The sequence below is a fragment of the Oncorhynchus masou genome, chromosome 5 (assembly GCF_036934945.1).
Source record: "Oncorhynchus masou masou isolate Uvic2021 chromosome 5, UVic_Omas_1.1, whole genome shotgun sequence".
NCBI classification, from domain to species: Eukaryota; Metazoa; Chordata; class Actinopteri; order Salmoniformes; family Salmonidae; genus Oncorhynchus; species Oncorhynchus masou.
In genome coordinates this window covers 67,009,252-67,027,949 of record NC_088216.1, presented here as the reverse complement: position 1 = coordinate 67,027,949, position 18,698 = coordinate 67,009,252, and the positions used below count along the sequence as shown (strand labels likewise).

Genomic DNA, 18,698 nt, shown 5'->3' with positions numbered 1-18,698 from the left:
AGCTGTCCGTCCTGTCTCCTTGTAGCGCTATCTTATGCTTCTCACAGTACTGACATTGCAATTTATTGCCCTGGCCACATCTACAGTCCTCATGCATCCTTGCAGCATGCCTAAGGCACATTCACACAGATGAGCAGGGCCCCTGGGCATCTTTCTTTTGGTGTTGTTCAGAGTCAGTAGAAAGCCCTCTTAGTGTCCTAAGTTTTCATAACTGTGACCTTAATTGCTTACCGTCAGTAAGCTTTTAGTGTCTTAACGACCGTTCCACAGGTGCGTGTTCATTAATTGTTTATGGTTCATTTAACAAGCATGGGAAACAGTGTTTAAACCCTTTACAATGAAGATCTGTGAAGTTATTTGTATTTTTAGAAATTATATTTGAAGACAGGATCCTGAAAAAGTTTCTTTTTTTGCTGAGTTGCTCCATTTCTGCCTTTCTCTCTTTAGTTCTTCTTGCTACTAAATATGAGCTGGTAAATATGTACCTGGAGTATTCTGAATGCTAACAAGTAGTTCTTGTTGTCATGCAATTCCCTCTGTCATGTGCTACTCCAGTCTTCTCCACTACTTACAGACAGACCTTGGATTAAAACTTGCTCTAACTTTACTACCACTTTTACAATGTACATATCTGTTGGCCATTTTTTTCTTTGGATGCCTGACAAGAACATTTACCAGGGTTATCCCAATTTACCAAGTTATTCCAATTATTGCTGACAACTGAGACTGTTTTCTGTTTCCTGTTGTTAAGACTGAGACAGATCGTAGTGTTGTTGGGTATTGAGATTTCCCCCAGGAATGTACTACTCCTCTCCATCAACACACTAATAGTGGTATTGCTCCAAGAAGTTCTCTATGAATCATACAGTGCATGGGAATATAAAATATTGTCAATTTGCAAATGTTCAAATATGTAAAAACATGAACCTGTATAGAAAAATTAGATGAGTGTAATAAGATATTCAACCATCACTGTTCATTGAACTGAAATGTTTAGGATGGATAGACTGATTGAGAAAGGGAGAACCAAAGTGTTGGTTTGTGTCTTTAGTTCCAGGTCAGCACTAAACCAGATCCAGTTATCACCATGTACCCTTCACTCTGCTCTCAGTGAGGGCTGGACTGTGGATGTCCATGTTGTGGGAGGGGGGGGGGTGTTTGATGGTGGTCAATCCTTAAAAAAACAAGTCATGTACTAAATAGCCCCAAATGTTCTGCTCTCAACTCTCTTAGTGAGTGCAGGGATCTATAAATGAGTAGCATCCATCAATCATTGTCATGTCTGTCCTTCCCCTGCCTAGACAGACGGGGTGACTAGTGTCATTGTCTGTTACTGTCCAGTGCCCCCATGTCCACTCCACCGCTGGAATGTCAAATAGACGTGACAGGCCACCAGTCACAGAGAAGGACACAAAGTCACCTTTTGGATTTGGGAGTTGGGGATCATAAGCATCATAACAGCACAGTCTTTGTTCCCTGGGTGATTGACAGCTGGCAGGGCGCCACATTGGGTTTCACTCAACAGTGAGGTTGAGGTCAATGGGAGAAAACAAAAGTAATACTGTATTCTTATATTCTCTGAGTTTGATATTCAATAGTCAAAGTAATTTATTCTTCATGATTTTATGTGTATGTCACATTCAGCTTTAGTGTGATTTAGAATTTCAGAAAAACATCCCAAAACATTTTATACATTTTTCTATATCAGTGTGTCTGAACACATTTTAAGTGTCAAAATAAGATTGTGTGTGTATCCACGTTGCGGCGAAAACTAATTTGTTTCACTATGTTCAAACTGTTGTTAACGCTCAATAAGTGGTGTTGTCTCTTTATTGACATGCAAAGCCTCGTCTCGGGAGGGGCAGCTGCATAGGCTATTTATCCAGACTGCTGCTTAGAATAGCTGTGACTTGCAGACCTGTGGCCTGCAGAGCAGTCCCCTAAGCCCTGGCTAAAATGGGCCATTAGAATAAAAATAGAGGTAGATGGCCGGAGCAAGGGTTGACAGGCAGCCTTCCAATTCTAGCCAGACCCTGATGTAATGCCTCAGCCCACTCACTGGGAAGTAAAGTGAAAATGTGTTGTCAAATTTATTTATCCCCCCTCTCTGAACAAAGGGGTGCATGGTCAGGGGGTTCCTCTGTCCCAGGCCCTGTTTTACTGGCACAGGGGGGCATTTAATTAGGGAGACCCCAGGGGTCATGTGCCCACGAGCTGAGCTGAGAAGAGGGGGGTCTAGCTAGCGCTCCTCTGAGGTTGCACTCAATCATGTGAGGATGCAATCAGAAAGGCTGCTTTCAGAGAGTTTATATATGCTCAGGTTGAAGGATCACATAAGGGACTTGAGAATTGCTGGGAGAACATACACTGTTATGTAGAGAGAGAGAGAGACCCCACAGACATTAACTTTAGCCTTTATCAAGGGAAACTGGACCAACGTTGTAATAGTGAGATTGACAGAAGGGTTTTTTCTGGATCAAAATGGGGTTTAGTTGGCGGGTGTGGTGTGGGCATGGCCAAAATCAGTTTTAAAGCTAATTTCCTGCAATTGTACATATTTTGCAATGAGATGGAGAAAGAATGTGCAGTTTTAAAGCATCGTTTTTGCAATTCGACACATTTTTCCGTGGCTTATGCTGTCTGAGTGATTCAAACATAATAAAATCAATGCGAGCACTTTGCCATGACAAAAATACTCCTGCATCATTTTTTACATTTTTTTTATTCTCCCTGACTATCTAGCTTTTTTTTAGGTGATTGTTGGTTCTCAAAGATGTTCTTATAAAAAAATATATAAGTCCATTTATCTTTTCTACGTACATTATATTTTGGTTTTAGTCGTTTAAGTTTGCACTGAAAATGTCTTTCCTTCTTACGTTTTTCCTTCGTTTTTCCTTCCATTTGATTATTTTTCTTAATGTTTTGACATAGGTGGCCGAATAACTTAGGTAGCCCGCCCAAGGGTTTTCTATGCAGAAGAAACCCTGAACCAGAACAGAACCAGTCATGCATGACCACAGGAATGATCCGTCTGCATTGGTTATGCTGCAACTTGCATCTACTCCTACTCACATCCACTCCTCTGGCCCAGAGCTCCTTCCACTTGCTAGTTGACAGTTAGTCTTTCCATTGACCAGAACACCCATCCCCAGAAAAAGCGTACTGTACCAGAGCCCTAGTCAATATGAACCGCTAACCAGGTGTGCAGGTTAATAACACATTCAACATTATTATTGGCCTGTGAGTGTCTGTATTGTTTCACCCATAAGCCATTGATGTGTACAGTTAAAAAGACATGTAAAAAAAAGAATATATATATATATACAGTACCAGTCAACAGTTTGGACACACCTACTCATTCAAGAGTTTTTCTTTATTTTTACTATATTATATTTTATATAAAACTATAAAATAACACATATGGAATCATGTATTAACCCAAAAAGTGCTAAACAAATCCAAATATATTTTGTATTTGAGATTCTTCAAAGTAGCCACCCTTTGCCTTGATGACAGATTTGTACACTTTTAGCATTCTTTCAACCAGCTCAATGAGGTAGTCACCTTGAATGCATTTCAATTAACAGGTGTGCCTTGTTAAAAGTTAATTTGTGGAATTTCTTTCCTTCTTAATGCGTTTGAGCCTGTCAGTTGTGTTGTGACAAGGTAGGGGTGGTATACAGAAGATAGCACTAATTGGTAAAAGACCAAGTCTATGTTATGGCAAGAACAGCTCAAATGAGCAAAGAGAAATGACAGTCAATCATTACTTTAAGACATGAAGGTCAGTCAATTCCGGAAAATTTCAAGAACTTTGAAAAGTGCTATTATGGCAGAATTGTTATGAACTTGAGTGAAGACCCAAAAGCGGTTTTAACAGAAAACAGAGTTCTTTAATGAAAATACAGGAATGGCATAAATCCTCTTCCAACGTTGTCAGCGGAACAAAAAGAACGTTAGTATAGTGCAGGATGCTCCTGCCAGGCAGACTCCGACAGGACAGGACAAGGTGGAAGCAAACGAGACGACAGCTTGCTTCTGGCATCAAAAAACACAAACAAGAATCAGACACTGAAAGTAGCAGGAACAGAGAAAGAAATTAATCAGAGGGGGAAGAGAGAACAGGTGGGGAAAGAGAGAATGAGCAGGGGAAATGTAGAACAGCTGAAGGATGAGAGACAGAGAAGGTAACCTAAAAAGACCAGCAGAGAGAGAGAATGAAGAGAAAGGACAGGAACAGACATAACAAGACATGACAGTACCCCCACTCACCGAGCGCCTCCTGGCGCACTCGAGGAGGAAACCTGGCGGCAACGGAGGAAATCATCGATCAGCGAACGGTCCAGCACGTCCCGAGAGGACCCAACTCCTCTCCTCAGGACCGTACCCCTCCCAATCCACTAGGTACTGATGACCACGGCCCGAGGGCGCATGTCCAAAATCTTACGAACCCTGTAGATTGCGCCCTCGACAAGGATGAAGAACGGGCTTAACACAGGAGACATGGAAGACCGGGTGAACGCGACGAAGATATTCGCACTACGGACCAATGAACCGCGGGGCCAACTTGCGAGAAGCTGTCTTAAGGGGAAGGTTCTGAGTGGAGAGCCATACTCTCTGACCGCAACAATATCTAGGACTCTTGGTCCTACGCTTATTAGCGGCCCTCACAGTCTGCGCCCTATTACGGCAAAGTGCCGACCTGACCCCCTTCCAGGTGCGCTCGCAACGCTGGACAAAAGCCTGAGCGGAGGGGACGCAGGACTCGGCGAGCTGAGATGAGAACAGCGGAGGCTGGTACCCGAGGCTACACTGAAAAGGGGATAGACCGGTAGCAGACAGGGAAGCGAGTTGTGGGCGTACTCTGCCCAGGGGAGCTGTTCTGACCAAGACGCAGGGTTACGAAAGAAAGACTGCGTAAAATGCGACCAACAGTCTGATTGGCCCGTTCGGCTTGACCGTTAGACTGGGGATGGAAGCCGGACGAGAGACTGACGGAAGCCCCAATCAAACGGCAAAACTCCCTCCAAAATTGAGACGTGAACTGCGGACCTCTGTCGGAAACGACGTCAGACGGAAGGCCATGAATTCGGAAAACATTCTCGATAATGATCTGAGCCGTCTCCTTAGCAGAAGGGAGCTTATCGAGAGGAATGAAATGAGCCGCCTTAGAGAATCTATCGACAACCGTAAGAATAACTGTCTTCCCCGCTGATGAAGGCAGTCCGGTGATAAAATCTAAAGCGATGTGAGACCACGGTCGAGAGGGAATGGGAAGCGGTCTGAGACGGCCGGCAGGAGGAGAGTTCCCAGATTTAGTCTGCGCGCAGACCGAACAAGCGGCGACAAATCGACGCGCGTCACGTTCCCGAGTGGGCCACCAGAAACGCTGGCGAATGGAAGCGAGCGTACCCCGAACGCCGGGGTGGCCGGCTAACTTGGCAGAGTGGGCCCACTGAAGAACGGCCGGAAGTAGGAACGGGAACGAACAGAAGGTTCCTAGGACAAGCTCGCGGCGACAGCGATACCTGCCTCTCAATTCCCCAGACAGTCAACCCGACAACACGCCCCTCAGGGAGAATCCCATGGTCGGTGGAGACCTCAGAAGAACTGAAGAGACGAGATAAAGCATCAGGTTTGGTGTTTTTGAGCCCGGACGATAAGAAATAACAAACTCGAAACGAGCGAAAAACAGAGCCCAACGAGCCTGACGCGCATTAAGTCGTTTGGCTGAACGGATGTACTCAAGGTTCCTATGGTCAGTCCAAACGACAAAAGGAACGGTCGCCCCCTCCAACCACTGTCGCCATTCGCCTAGGGCTAGCGGATGGCGAGCAGTTGCGATTACCAACATCATAGTTACGTTCTGACGGCGATAAGCGATGAGAGAAAAACGCGCAAGGATGGACCTTGCCGTCAGAGAGAGAGCGCTGAGAAAGAATGGCTCCCACGCCCACCTCTGACGCGTCAACCTCAACAAAAAACTGTCTAGAGATGTCAGGTGTAACAAGAATAGGTGCGGATGTAAAACGATTCTTAAGAAGATCAAAAGCTCCTGGGCGGAAACGGACCACTTAAAGCACGTCTTAACAGAAGTAAGGGCTGTGAGAGGAGCTGCCACCTGACCGAAATTACAGACGGTAGAAATTAGCGAAGCCCAGAAAGCGCTGCAGCTCGGCGCGTGACTTAGGAACGGGCCAATCAATGACAGCCTGGACCTTAGCGGGATCCATCTTAATGCCCTCAGCGGAAATAACGGAACCGAGAAAAGGGACAGAGGCGGCATGAAAAGTGCACTTCTCAGCCTTCACATAAAGACAGTTCTCCAAAAGGCGCTGGAGGACGCGTCGCACGTGCTGAACATGAATCGAGAGAGACGGTGAAAAAATCAGGATATCGTCCATGTATGTTCAGCATGTTCAGGACGTCGTTAACTAGTGCCTGAAAGACAGCTGGAGCGTTAACGAGGCCGAAAGGAAGAACCCGGTATTCAAAGTGCCCTAACGGAGTGTTAAACGCCGTCTTCCACTCGTCCCCCTCCCTGATGCGCACGAGATGGTAGTTACGAAGGTCCAATTTGGTGAAAAACCTGGCTCCCTGCAGGATCTCGAAGGCTGAAGACATAAGAGGAAGCGGATTGATTCTTAACTGTTATGTCATTCAGCCCTCGATAATCCACGCATGGGCGCAGGGACCCGTCCTTCTTCTGAACAAAAAAAACCCCCGCTCCAGCAGGAGGAGGAGACTATGGTACCGGCGTCGAGCGAAACCGACAAATAATCCTCGAGAGCCTTACGTTCGGGAGCCGACAGAGAGTATAATCTACCCCGGGGGGAGTAGTTCCCGGAAGGAGATCAATACTACAGTCATACACCGGTGTGGAGGGAGAGAAGAACGACTGCTGCGCAGATCGTGATACTCCTCCGGCACCCCTGATCGCCAGGCTCCTCCTGTGAAGAAGAGACAGAGGAAACAGGAGGGATAGCAGACATTAAACAGGTTACATGACAAGAAACATTCCAGGATAGGATAGTATTACTAGACCAATTAATAGAAGGGTTATGGCGCACTAGCCAGGGATGACCCAAAACAACAGGTGTAAAAGGTGAACGAAAAATTAAAAAAGAAATGGTTTCGCTATGATTACCAGAGACAGTGAGGGTTAAAGGCAGCGTCTCACGCTGAATCTTGGGGAGAGAACTACCATCTAAAGCGAACAAGGCCCTGGGCTCCCCTAACTGTCTGAGAGGAATGTCATGTTCCCGAGCCCAGGTCTCGTCCATAAAACAGCCCTCCGCCCCAGAGTCTATCAAGGCACTGCAGGAAGCAGATGAACCGGGCCAGCGGAGATGGACCGGAAAGGTAGTGCGTGATCCAGAAGGAGAGGCCTGAGTAGTAGCGCTCACCAGTAGCCCTCCTCTTACTGATGAGCTCTGGCTTTTACTGGACATGAGGTGACAAAATGACCAGCGGAGCCGCAGTAGAGACAGAGGCGATTGGTGATTCTCCGTTCCCTCTCCTTGGCCGAGATGCGAATACCCCCCAGCTGCATAGGCTCAGCATCCGAGCCGGCGGAGGAGGGTGGCAGTGATGCGGCAGGTGGCAGTGATGTGGAGAGGGGAGCAACGGAGAACGTGAGCTCCTTTCCACGAGCTCGGCGACGAAGATCAAACCGTCGCTCTATGCGAATAGCGAGAGCTATTAAGGACAGACTGGAAGGAACCTCCCGGGAGAGGATCTCATCCTTAACCTCCGTGGAGACCCTCCAGAAAACGAGCGAGCAAAGCCGGCTCGTTCCAGTCACTGGAGGCAAGAGTGCGAAACTCAATAGAATAATCCAGATCTATTCCCCTGACATAGGGAAGACAGGGCCCTGGAAGCCTCCTCGCCAAAAACAGAACGGTCAAAAACCCGTATCATCTCCTCCTTAAAGTCCTGATACTGGTTAATACACTCAGCCTCGCCTCCCAGACTGCCGTGCCCCACTCACGCGCCCGTCCGGTAAGGAGAGAAATGAGGCGATGCGGGCTGCGCTCCTGGAGTAAGTGTTGGGCTGAGAACACCACATCACACTGAGTGAGGAATGAGCGGCACTCAGTGGGCTCCCCAGAGTAACACGGCGGGTTGTTGATCCTGGGCTCCGGAGACTGGAAACCCTGGAAGTGGGCGGTGGATCGAGGTGGAGTTGGTGAACCTGTCTTGTGAGGTCGGAGACTTGGACGGCCAGGGTCTCAACGGCATGTTGAGCAGCAGACAATTCCTCCTCGTGTCTGCCTAGCATCGCTCCCTGGATCTCGACGGCGGAGTGAAAAGGGTCCGGAGCCGCTGGGTCCATTCTTGGTCTGATTCTTCTGTTATGAACTTGAGTGAAGACCCAAAAGCGGTTTTAACAGAAAACAGAGTTCTTTAATGAAAATACAGGAATGGCATAAATCCTCTTCCAACGTTGTCAGCGGAACAAAAAGAACGTTAGTATAGTGCAGGATGCTCCTGCCAGGCAGACTCCGACAGGACAGGACAAGGTGGAAGCAAACGAGACGACAGCTTGCTTCTGGCATCAAAAAACACAAACAAGAATCAGACACTGAAAGTAGCAGGAACAGAGAAAGAAATAGAGACCTAATCAGAGGGGGAAGAGAGAACAGGTGGGGAAAGAGAGAATGAGCTAGTTAGGGGAAATGTAGAACAGCTGAAGGATGAGAGACAGAGAAGGTAACCTAAAAAGACCAGCAGAGAGAGAGAATGAAGAGAAAGGACAGGAACAGACATAACAAGACATGACAAGAATGGCGCAGGAACAGAAGGCAGACATTTTACATGCCCCCAACCGGTTGTGTTTTTTTTGCTTGTTTATCTGCGTTGTTTTTAACTTATTTCTGTACATAATGTTGTCACTACCGTCTATTATGACCGAAAATAACTTCTAGACATCAGGATTGGGATTACTCACCACGGACTAGCAGAATCCTTTTTCTTCTTTCATGACTCTGACGAGCCCGAGGCGGAGGAGATACGGCTCCCTCGGGAACAGGCCCCGACCCCAGTGATCTGCGTGAAGAGGAGAAAGAAAGGCCGGAGGGTGGGCATCCTTCTGACGAGTAGGAGGCGATCTAATAAACCCCCACTCCCCTCAATTCTGCTCGCAAACATGCAATTTTTGGACAATAAAATGGACGAGTTATTGGGAAACTAGCAACGGGACATTAAAAACTGTAGCATCTTATGCTTCACAGAGTATTGGCAGAACGACGACAATATCAACATACAGCTGGCTGGTTATATGATGTACCGGCAGGATAGAACAGCAGCGTCTGGTAAGACAGGGGAGGCGGTCTATGTATTTTTGTAAACAACAGCTGGTGCACAATATCTTAGAAACTCTCGAGCTATTGTTCACCTGATGATTGAGTTTCTCATGATAAGCTGCAGACCACATTACCTACCGGGAGAGTTCTCATTGATATTCTTTTTAGCAGTTTACATACCACCACAGTCAGAGGCTGGCACTAAGATAGCATTTAATAAGCTGGATTCCGCCATAAGCAAATAAGAAAACACTCACCCAGAGGCAGCGCTCCTAGTAGCCGGGGACTTTATTGCAGGGAAACTTAAATCCATTTTACCTCATCTCTTTCAACATGTTAAATGTGCAACCAGAGGGAAAAGAACTCTGGACCACCTATACTCCACACGCAGACATGCATACAATGCTATCCCTCACCCTCCATTTGGCAAATCTGACTAGCCTCCTGATTCCTGCTTACAAGCAAAATTGAAAGCAGGAAGCACCAGTGACTAGATCAATAAAAAAGTGATCGGATGAAGCAGATGCTAAGCTACAGGACTGTTTTACTAGCACAGTGGAATATGTTCCTGGATTCCTCCAATGGCATTGAGGAGTACACCACATCTGTCATTAGCTTCATCAATAAGTGCATTGATGACATCGTCCCCACAGTGGCCGTACGTACATACCCCAACCAGAAACCATGGATTACAGGCAGCATCCACACAGAGCTAAAGGCTAGAGCTGCCGCTTTCAAGGAGTGGGACTTTAACCCGGAAACGTATAAGAAATCCCATTATACCCTCTGACGAACCATGAAACAGGCAAAGCGTCAATACAGGACTAAGATCGAGTCATACTACACCGATTCTGCCGCTCATCAGATGTAGCAGGGCCTGCAAACCATTACAGACTATAAAGAGAAGCACAGCCAAGAGCTGCCCAGTGACACAAGCCTACCGGACGAGCTGAACTGCTTCTATGCTCGCTTCGAGGCAAATAACACTGAAACACGCATGAGAGCACAAGCTGTACCGGAAGACTGTGTGATCACACTCTCCGCACCCGATGAGAGTAAGACCTTTAGACAGGTCAACATTCACAAGGCCATAGGGCCAGAAGGATTACCAGAATGTGTACTGCGAGCAAACACTGACCAACTAGCAAGTGTCTTCACAGACATTTTCAACCTCTCCATGTCTGAGTCTGTAATACCAACATGTTTTAAGCAGACCCCCATAGTGCCTGTGCCCAAGAACACTAAGGTAACCTGCCTAAATGACTATCGACCCGTAGCACTCACATCTGTAGCTGTGAAGTGCTTTGAAAGGCTGGTCGAAACCAGAAACCCTAGACCCACTCCAATTTGCATACTGCCACAACAGATCCACAGATGATGCAGTCTCTATTGCACTCCACACTGCCCTTTGCCACCTGGACAAAAGGAACACATATGTGAAAATACTATTCATTGACTACAGCTCAACGTTCAACACCATCGTGCCCTCAAAGCTCATCAATAAGCTAAGGACCCTGGGACCAAACACCGCCACAGTTGGTAAGGGTATGTAACAACACATCTGCCACACTGATCCTCAACACAGGGGTCCCTCAGGGATGCGTGCTCAGCCCCCTCCTGTACTCCCTGTTCACTCATGACTGCACAGCCAGGCACGACCCCAACACCATCATTAAATTTGCCTATAACACAACAGTGGTCAGGCCTGATCACCGACAATAATGAGACAGCCTATAGGGAGGAGGTCAGAGACCTGGCCATGTGGTGCCAGGACAACAACCTCTTCCTCAACATGATCAAGACAAAGGAGATGATTGTGGACTACAGGAAAAAGATGACCGAGCAGGCCCCCATTCTCATCGCCAGGGCTGCAGTGGAGCAGGTTGAGAGCTTCAATTTTTTGGGTGTCCACATCACCAACAAACTAACATGGTCCAAGCACACCATAACAGTTGTGAAAAGGGCACGATCAAACCTATTCGGGAGACTGAAAAGATTTGGCATGGTTCCTCAGATCCTCAAAAGGTTCTACAGCTGCACCATCGAAAGAGCATCCTGACTGGTTGCATCACTGCCTTGTATGGCAACTGCTCGGCCTCCGACCGCAAAGTACTACAGAGGGTATTGCGAATGGCCCAGTACATCACTGGGGCCAAGCTTCCTGCCATCCAGGACCTCTATACCAGGCTGTGTCAGAGGAAGGCCCTAAAAATTGTCAAAGACTCCAGCCACCCTAGTCATAGACTGTTCTCTCTGCTACCACATGGCAAACAGTACCTGTGTGCCAAGTCTAGGTCCAAGTGGCTTCTAAACAGCTTCTACCCCCAAGCCATAAGACTGATGAACATCTCGTCAAATGGCTACCCATACTATTCACATTGCCCTCGTCCCCCTCCCCTCTCCACACCACTGCCACTCGCTGTTGTCATTTATGCATAGTCACTTTAATTAACTCTACCTACATGTACATACTACCTCAACTAACTGGTGCTCCCCACACACTGACTCTGTACCGGCACCCCCCTGTATATATATGTTATACTGCTCCTTTTTAATTACTTGTTACTTGTATCTCTTATTCTTACCCATATTTTTTTAAACTGCACTGTCGGTTAGGGGCTCGTAAGTAAGCATTTCACTGTAAGGTCTACACCTGTTGTATTAGGCGCATGTGACTAATACAATTTGATTTGATTGGATGAAACTGGCTCTCATGAGGACTGCCACAGGAAAGCAAGACCCAGAGTTACCTCTGCTGCAGAGGATAAGTTCATTAGATTTAACTGCACCTCCGATTGCAGCCAAAATAAATGCTTCACAGAGTTCAAGTAATAGACACATCTCAACATCAACTGTTCAGAGGAGAATGTGTGAATCAGGTCTTCATGGTTGAATTTCTGCAAAGCAACCACTACTAAAGGACACCAATAAGAAGAAGAGACTTGCTTGGGCCAAGAAACATGAGCAATAGTCATTAGATCGGTGGAAATCTGTCCTTTGGTCTGATGAGTCCAAATGTGAGATTTTTGGTTCCAACTGCACTGTCTTTGTGAGGCACAGAGTAGGTGAACAGATGATCACCACATGTGTGGTTCTCATTGTGACGCAGGGAGGAGAACGTGATGGTATGGGGGTGCTTTGCTGCTGACACTGTCTGTGATTTAATTATAATTATAGGCACACTTAAGCAGCATGGCTACCACAGCATTTTGCAGCGATACACCATCCGATCTGGTTTGGGCTTAGTGGGACTATCATTTGTTTTTCAACAGGACAATGACCCAAAACACACCTCCAGACTGTGTCAGGGCTATTTGACCAAGGAAAGTGATGAAGTGCTGCATCAGATGACTTGGCTTCCACAATCACCCAACCTCAACCCAATTGAGATGGTTTGGGATGTGCTTCACTGCAGAGTGAACGAAAAGCAGCCAACAAGTGCTCAGCATATGAGGGAATTCCTTCAAGACTGTTGGATAAGCATTCCTCATGAAGCTGGTTGAGAGAATGCCAAGAGTGTGCAAAGCTGTCATCAAGGCAAAGGGTGGCTACTTTGAAGAATCTCAAATATAAAATATATTTGTTTCACATTTTTGTCCATATGTGTTATGTCTTAGTTTTGATGTCTTCACTATAATTCTATAATGCAGAAAATAGTAAAAATAAAGAAAAACCCTTGAATGAGTAGGTGGGTCTAAACTTTTGACTGGTACTGTGTATATACAGTATTTGTGTCTCATGTAAACCTGCTTAATGGTTTTGATAGAATAGGGCCCTCCCACTGCTTGAGTGACGCTCTCTCACCCTCTCACTTCTTCAGCAATTCACATCCTCTGATATATCTAACTCTTCTCTGGATCCTATTTCTCCCTCCATGTGTGCTGGCTGTCTCTCTCTCTCTCTCTGGGGTGGACGGACACAGACGCGGACCGGGCACAGAAACACGGCATGGATGAGTTCATCTCAGCCAACCCCTGTAGTTTCGACCACTCTTTCCTATTTGAGATGGTCCAGTGCCTCACCTTGGACCACAGGCTCAATGACTCTTACTCCTGTTTGGTGAGGAAAGTTAAGTCTAGTGGTTACCTCATTCTTTTACTTTGGGATGTGATCCCATATAAGTCATTCTATCATTGAACCCCTCCTTTGTCAATTTTGCAGGGTTGGCTCAGTCCAGGCCAGGTGTTTGTCATGGATGAGTACTGTGCTCGTAATGGTGTGCGGGGGTGTCACAGACACCTGTGTTACCTGGGCGACCTGCTGGAGCGGGCGGAGAACGGGGCTATGATTGACCCCACCCTGCTACACTACAGCTTTGCTTTCTGTGCCTCACACGTCCACGGCAACAGGTACCGAAAACTGACGTACATCTCTCCTTCTATGCTATCTCCCCTCCTTTCTTTCTTTCTTTCTTTCTTTCTCTCTGTCTCTCTCTGTCTTTGTGTGTGTCATAAATGTTATGCGTGTTATGTGTATGAATGTCATGTTATGCTTATGAAAGCAAACCAAGAATCCCTGTTCAGAGAAGCCACCCTATCACCAACCTTCTACGAAGAATCAATTTCATTCAGAGAAGACCCAGTGTGTATTCCACCCAACATCCCATGCTTGTTGTTTGTTGCATCAGTCATAGCTTACTTTCTCTAATATTATTTTTTAAATCACTTTTTTCAGTCACTTATGATTTTAAGTCTCTCGTGTTCAGTAGGGATTTGTGTATATTATTAAATTGTTCTTCTTTCTTAGTTGTCTGTTCTTCTGTTGTCAATGAATTGTTTCTCATTGTCTATTATTTTTGTTTGCCATTACTTTTCTCTTCTCTGTTTTTCCTTGCTTGCTCTCATAACATCACCCCTGCCTCTCCCTCATGTAACCTGTAGTCAGAGACTGTCTGAGTTGCTAAACTGGCCAGTAACTGAGGCAGAGCTTCAAAGCTACCTTTACCCCCCCACCCCAGAGATCCCCAACCCCTCCAAGAGGGAACTCAAAATCATGGAGTTTAGGGGGGGAAAAGTACTCCAAGTCCCCGAAGGTAAGAGTCTGTGGTGCTTCTCCCACTTTCACATGCTATTGGAGTTATCGGAAATTCCTAGTTCCGTCTAGAAAGTTTACTTGAATGACCCGCCAAGTCGAAATTACAAGTGGGAACTCTGATTAAATGTTGTAGGCCGGGTTGTGACGTTTCACCACTGACTTTGACCTTTTCAACCAAAAGATGACAACAAATGCAGTTTTGAACAAGACAAAGTTGTTTTTCTGACATCACAACTAGAAAATAGGAAGTTCTGACGAACATGTGAATGTGTATTCCTCCTCACTTATAGATCCACTGTGACTCCCATTCGACCTTTGTGACACATGAGTGTTTGTTTTTAACAAGATTAAATACTGTATTTGAAATATTGAAATAATTAATGAGTATTGCAAATAATAGTATTGCAAATGAGTTTTTTAAATAATAAAATGTCTGTGTTTGCATGTGTACTTGCATACATATGTAAGCTTGTTTGTACTTGTGTGTTTGTGTACATCTGCCCAGACTTTTGTATGTCATAATAATGGCTTGATCTCTAGTCAACATAAACAAGCGAGTGTCACTACAGTGTTGAGGGGCGAAGGTCATGGGCAGCTGTCTGTCAGTCTACCAGTCTGCCCCAATCTGACACTCCTCCTACCCAATCTACCCCTCCCTCCACCCCTCCCCCATCCTGTAACAGACAGTGATCGAGCTGAGGTGGGCTGTCTGTTTGAGTCCTGTTATGATCAGGCTAGACAGGGAGACGGGAGTAGCTCCAAGACAGGAGGAAGGGAGTGGGGGTGGAGAGCGAGAGGGGAAAATGAGAGGAAAAGAGAGAGAGGTTCAGGAATAGAGGGAGAGGGAAAGAAGGATGGAGAGAGAGAAAATAAGGGAGGGAGGGGGTGTAGTGTACTGTAGTGGGAGCTCTCCAGCCGGCCTGCCTGAAGGTCAGGGATGACAGGATGACAGGTCATCATGGGTGACGGGCGAGTGTCTCCTGCCACTGTCCGAGCCCAGGCCACAGCCAGCCCGCCTCCAGTCCCCATGACCATGACAGCCCCGTGCTGCCCGCGAGAGAAACCCCTCTCTGGCCATGACCCCCTTCACTACCCTGATCCCCCTTACTCCCCTCACCCACCCACAACCTAATAGCCTTATAGCCACAGGGCATGGACTGAATATTATAGGGAGTACAGTAGCCTGGGAGTAAATTAAGAGTAAATAGAATTTTAAGGGTTGGAGTTGATTTAATTCCACCTCCAGTTAGTTTAGGTAATGCTTTGGAAATGTGGTGTTTGAATGTAAATACCAGTTAAATATGGCTTTTATCTTTTTAAATTGGATGTACGAGTCAATTTGTGATTTGGCTGTAATTCATTTCCAGTCACGTACTTTTGAAATAAGCAGAGACCTCTGATGTGGTGTTCCTCTGATATTATTAGTTTCTCTGATCGCTCTGTGACAAATGACAACTCGTTTCCATGTAGTCATGACAATAGAGTTTATGAAAACATTATGAAAGCCGTGTAGGAGAACAAAATAAGGCTAGGCATAATTAGTGTGAAATTATCAAATTTGTTTTCTGAGTTTTCACATCACATACCATGTTATTAAAAGCTTGGGCTTTTTATTGCTTATGACATGCCTCAGATGAAGACACACACAAAAACACACACTGACAATCATAGCCTGAAACACACACACATAGAGGGAGCATGGGTGAGGGGCCTATCTCCTTATAGTTAGTGACACGGCTGAGGATGGGGGAACGTGAGCACAGGGGAACGTGAGTGCATGTGACAGAGGAGGCACTGGTCGCCGTGACAGCGGCTTGAGGAGCAGGAGACGTGACATGCTTGTTGTCACCGGGCCCAGGATGTCATCTCAGTGAAGGACAGTGAGAAAGGAGGAGGGAGGTGGGGAGGGATACTCCTGTCAGACACGATGGGGGCCACAGCTTGCCATAGGGGTGTGTGAAGGGCAGGGGGATCCCCGCCCCCTCCCTGTAACCATCCTCTCAGATACCAGTGGCCCCACTCTCCCATATAGCTGGCTGGCTCCTACCTGTAGAATACACCACACATATGCTGGATTTGTACTGTAGGCTCTGCTGTGGACGTATAACTACATACTACATGTGTATTACTGTATGTTAGCTGAAATTCTCAGTTAGACCTCCAGTGACCGTTTGACCCTTGTGTGTGACCCCTGTGATTACTGTGTCAGTGGTGGCAATACTGCCTACTCTGATTTGGGATATTATGATAGTTCTAAAATAACATTTAGCCCAAAAAATTGTCCAAAGGGATCTTCCAATGAATACATAATGTATATGCATTGTTCAATATGTGGACGATGTGGGAATGAAACCCACAACCTTGGTGTTTCCTGCCCCATGCTCCAACCATATAAACTCTATGGTACTGTATGCCCCTCAGGCCTGACGGGATAGGGACGGTGACTGTGGAGGAGAAGGAGCGCTTTGAGGATATCAAGGAGAGGCTGCGTGTTCTGCTGGAGAACCAGATCACACACTTCAGGTGTGTACTGTACTCACTGCCAAGTCTGTAACTGACCCTGGCACAGACATGCCTATGGGACTCATCAGATCACAGATTGTAGATCATGACATATGCCAATCACTGTGCTCTGCTATATGTTACTTACATTCTGATCTCAAGAACAAGCTAGTCATTTATAAATTATAGAACTCCTTGAGGATAAAGAATGGTCTTATGATGAAGGAATGCAGTGCATTCAGAAAGTATTCAGACCCCTTAACTATTTACAGCCTTGTTCTAAAATGGATAACATTTTTAAAAATCCTCATCAATCTAAACACAATACCCTATAATGACAAAGCGAAAGCAAGTAATTTTACTTTTTGCAAATATATATATATATATATATATAAAGCAATAGCATCGAATAGTTCCCGCGATATGCAACTGTTCAGGGAAGTCATGAACCAATACACGCAGTCAGTCAGGAAAGCAAAGGCCAGATTTTTCAAGCAGAAATTTGTATCCTGTAGCTCTAACTCCAAAAAGTTCTGGGACACTGTAAAGTCCATGGAGAACAAGAGCACCTCCTCCCAGCTGCCCACTGCACTGAGGCTAGGTAACGCGGTCACCACTGATAAATCCATGATAATTGAAAACTTCAACAAGCATTTCTCAACGGCTGGCCATGCCTTCCTCCTGGCTACTCCAACCTCGGCCAACAGCCCCCCCCCTCCCCGCAGCTACTTGCCCAAGCCTCCCAGCTTCTCCTTTACCCAAATCCAGATAGCAGATGTTCTGAAAGAGCTGCAAAACCTGGACCCGGACATATCAGCTGGTCTTGACAATCTGGACCCTCTATTTCTGAAACTATCCGCCGCCATTGTCGCAACCCCTATTACCAGCCTGTTCAACCTCTCTTTCATATTGTCTGAGATCCCCAAGGATTGGAAAGCTGCCGCAGTCATCCCCCTCTTCAAAGGGGGAGACACCCTGGACCCAAACTGTTACAGACCTATATCCATCCTGCCCTGCCTATCTAAGGTCTTCGAAAGCCTAGTCAACAAACAGATCACTGACCATCTTGAATCACACCGTACCTTCTCCGCTGTGCAATCTGGTTTCTGAGCCGGTCACGGGTGCACCTCAGCCACGCTCAAGGTACTAAACGATATCATAACCGACATCGATAAAAGACAGTACTGTGCAGCCGTCTTCATCGACCTGGCCAAGGCTTTCGACTCTGTCAATCACCATATTCTTATCGGCAGACTCAGTAGTCTTGGTTTTTCGGATGACTGCCCTGCCTGGTTCACTAACTACTTTGCAGACAGAGTTCAGTGTGTCAAATTGGAGGGCATGTTGTCCGGTCCTCTGGCAGTCTCTATGGGGGTGCCACAGGGTTCAATTCTCGGGTCGACTCTTTTCTCTGTATATATCAATGATGTTGCTCTTGCTGCGGGCGATTCCCTGATCCACCTCTACGCAGACGACACCATTCTGTATACTTCTGGCCCTTCCTTGGACACTGTGCTATCTAACTTCCAATCGAGCTTCAATGCCATACAACACTCCTTCCGTGGCCTCCAACTGCTCTTAAACGCTAGTAAAACCAAATACATGCTTTTCAATCATTCGCTGCCTGCACACGCACGTCCGACTAGCATCATCACCCTGGATGCTTCCGACCTTTTTTTTTATTTTTCCTTAAATTTACTAGGCAAGTCAGTTAAGAACAAATTCTTATTTTCAATGACGGCCTAGGAACAGTGGGTTAACTTCCTGTCCAGGGGCAGAACGACAGATGTGTACCTTGTCAGTTTGGGGATTTGAACTTGCAACCTTTCGGTTACTAGTCCAACGCTCTAACCACTA

At 46.3% G+C, this 18,698-nt stretch overlaps 1 protein-coding gene across 2 annotated transcripts in view; it reads left to right on the top strand.

Annotated features, from left to right (window-relative positions):
* The window catches only part of LOC135540124 (calcium-dependent secretion activator 1-like), a 164,616-nt gene that overhangs the window by 90,678 nt on the left and 55,240 nt on the right, over window positions 1–18,698 (top strand). For both annotated transcript variants that reach the window (XM_064966523.1, XM_064966525.1), the window contains exons 12-14: window positions 13,228–13,364; window positions 13,467–13,654; window positions 16,761–16,862. In XM_064966523.1, the coding sequence (XP_064822595.1) occupies window positions 13,228–13,364; window positions 13,467–13,654; window positions 16,761–16,862 (427 nt within the window). The remainder of the gene's footprint in view (window positions 1–13,227; window positions 13,365–13,466; window positions 13,655–16,760; window positions 16,863–18,698) is intronic.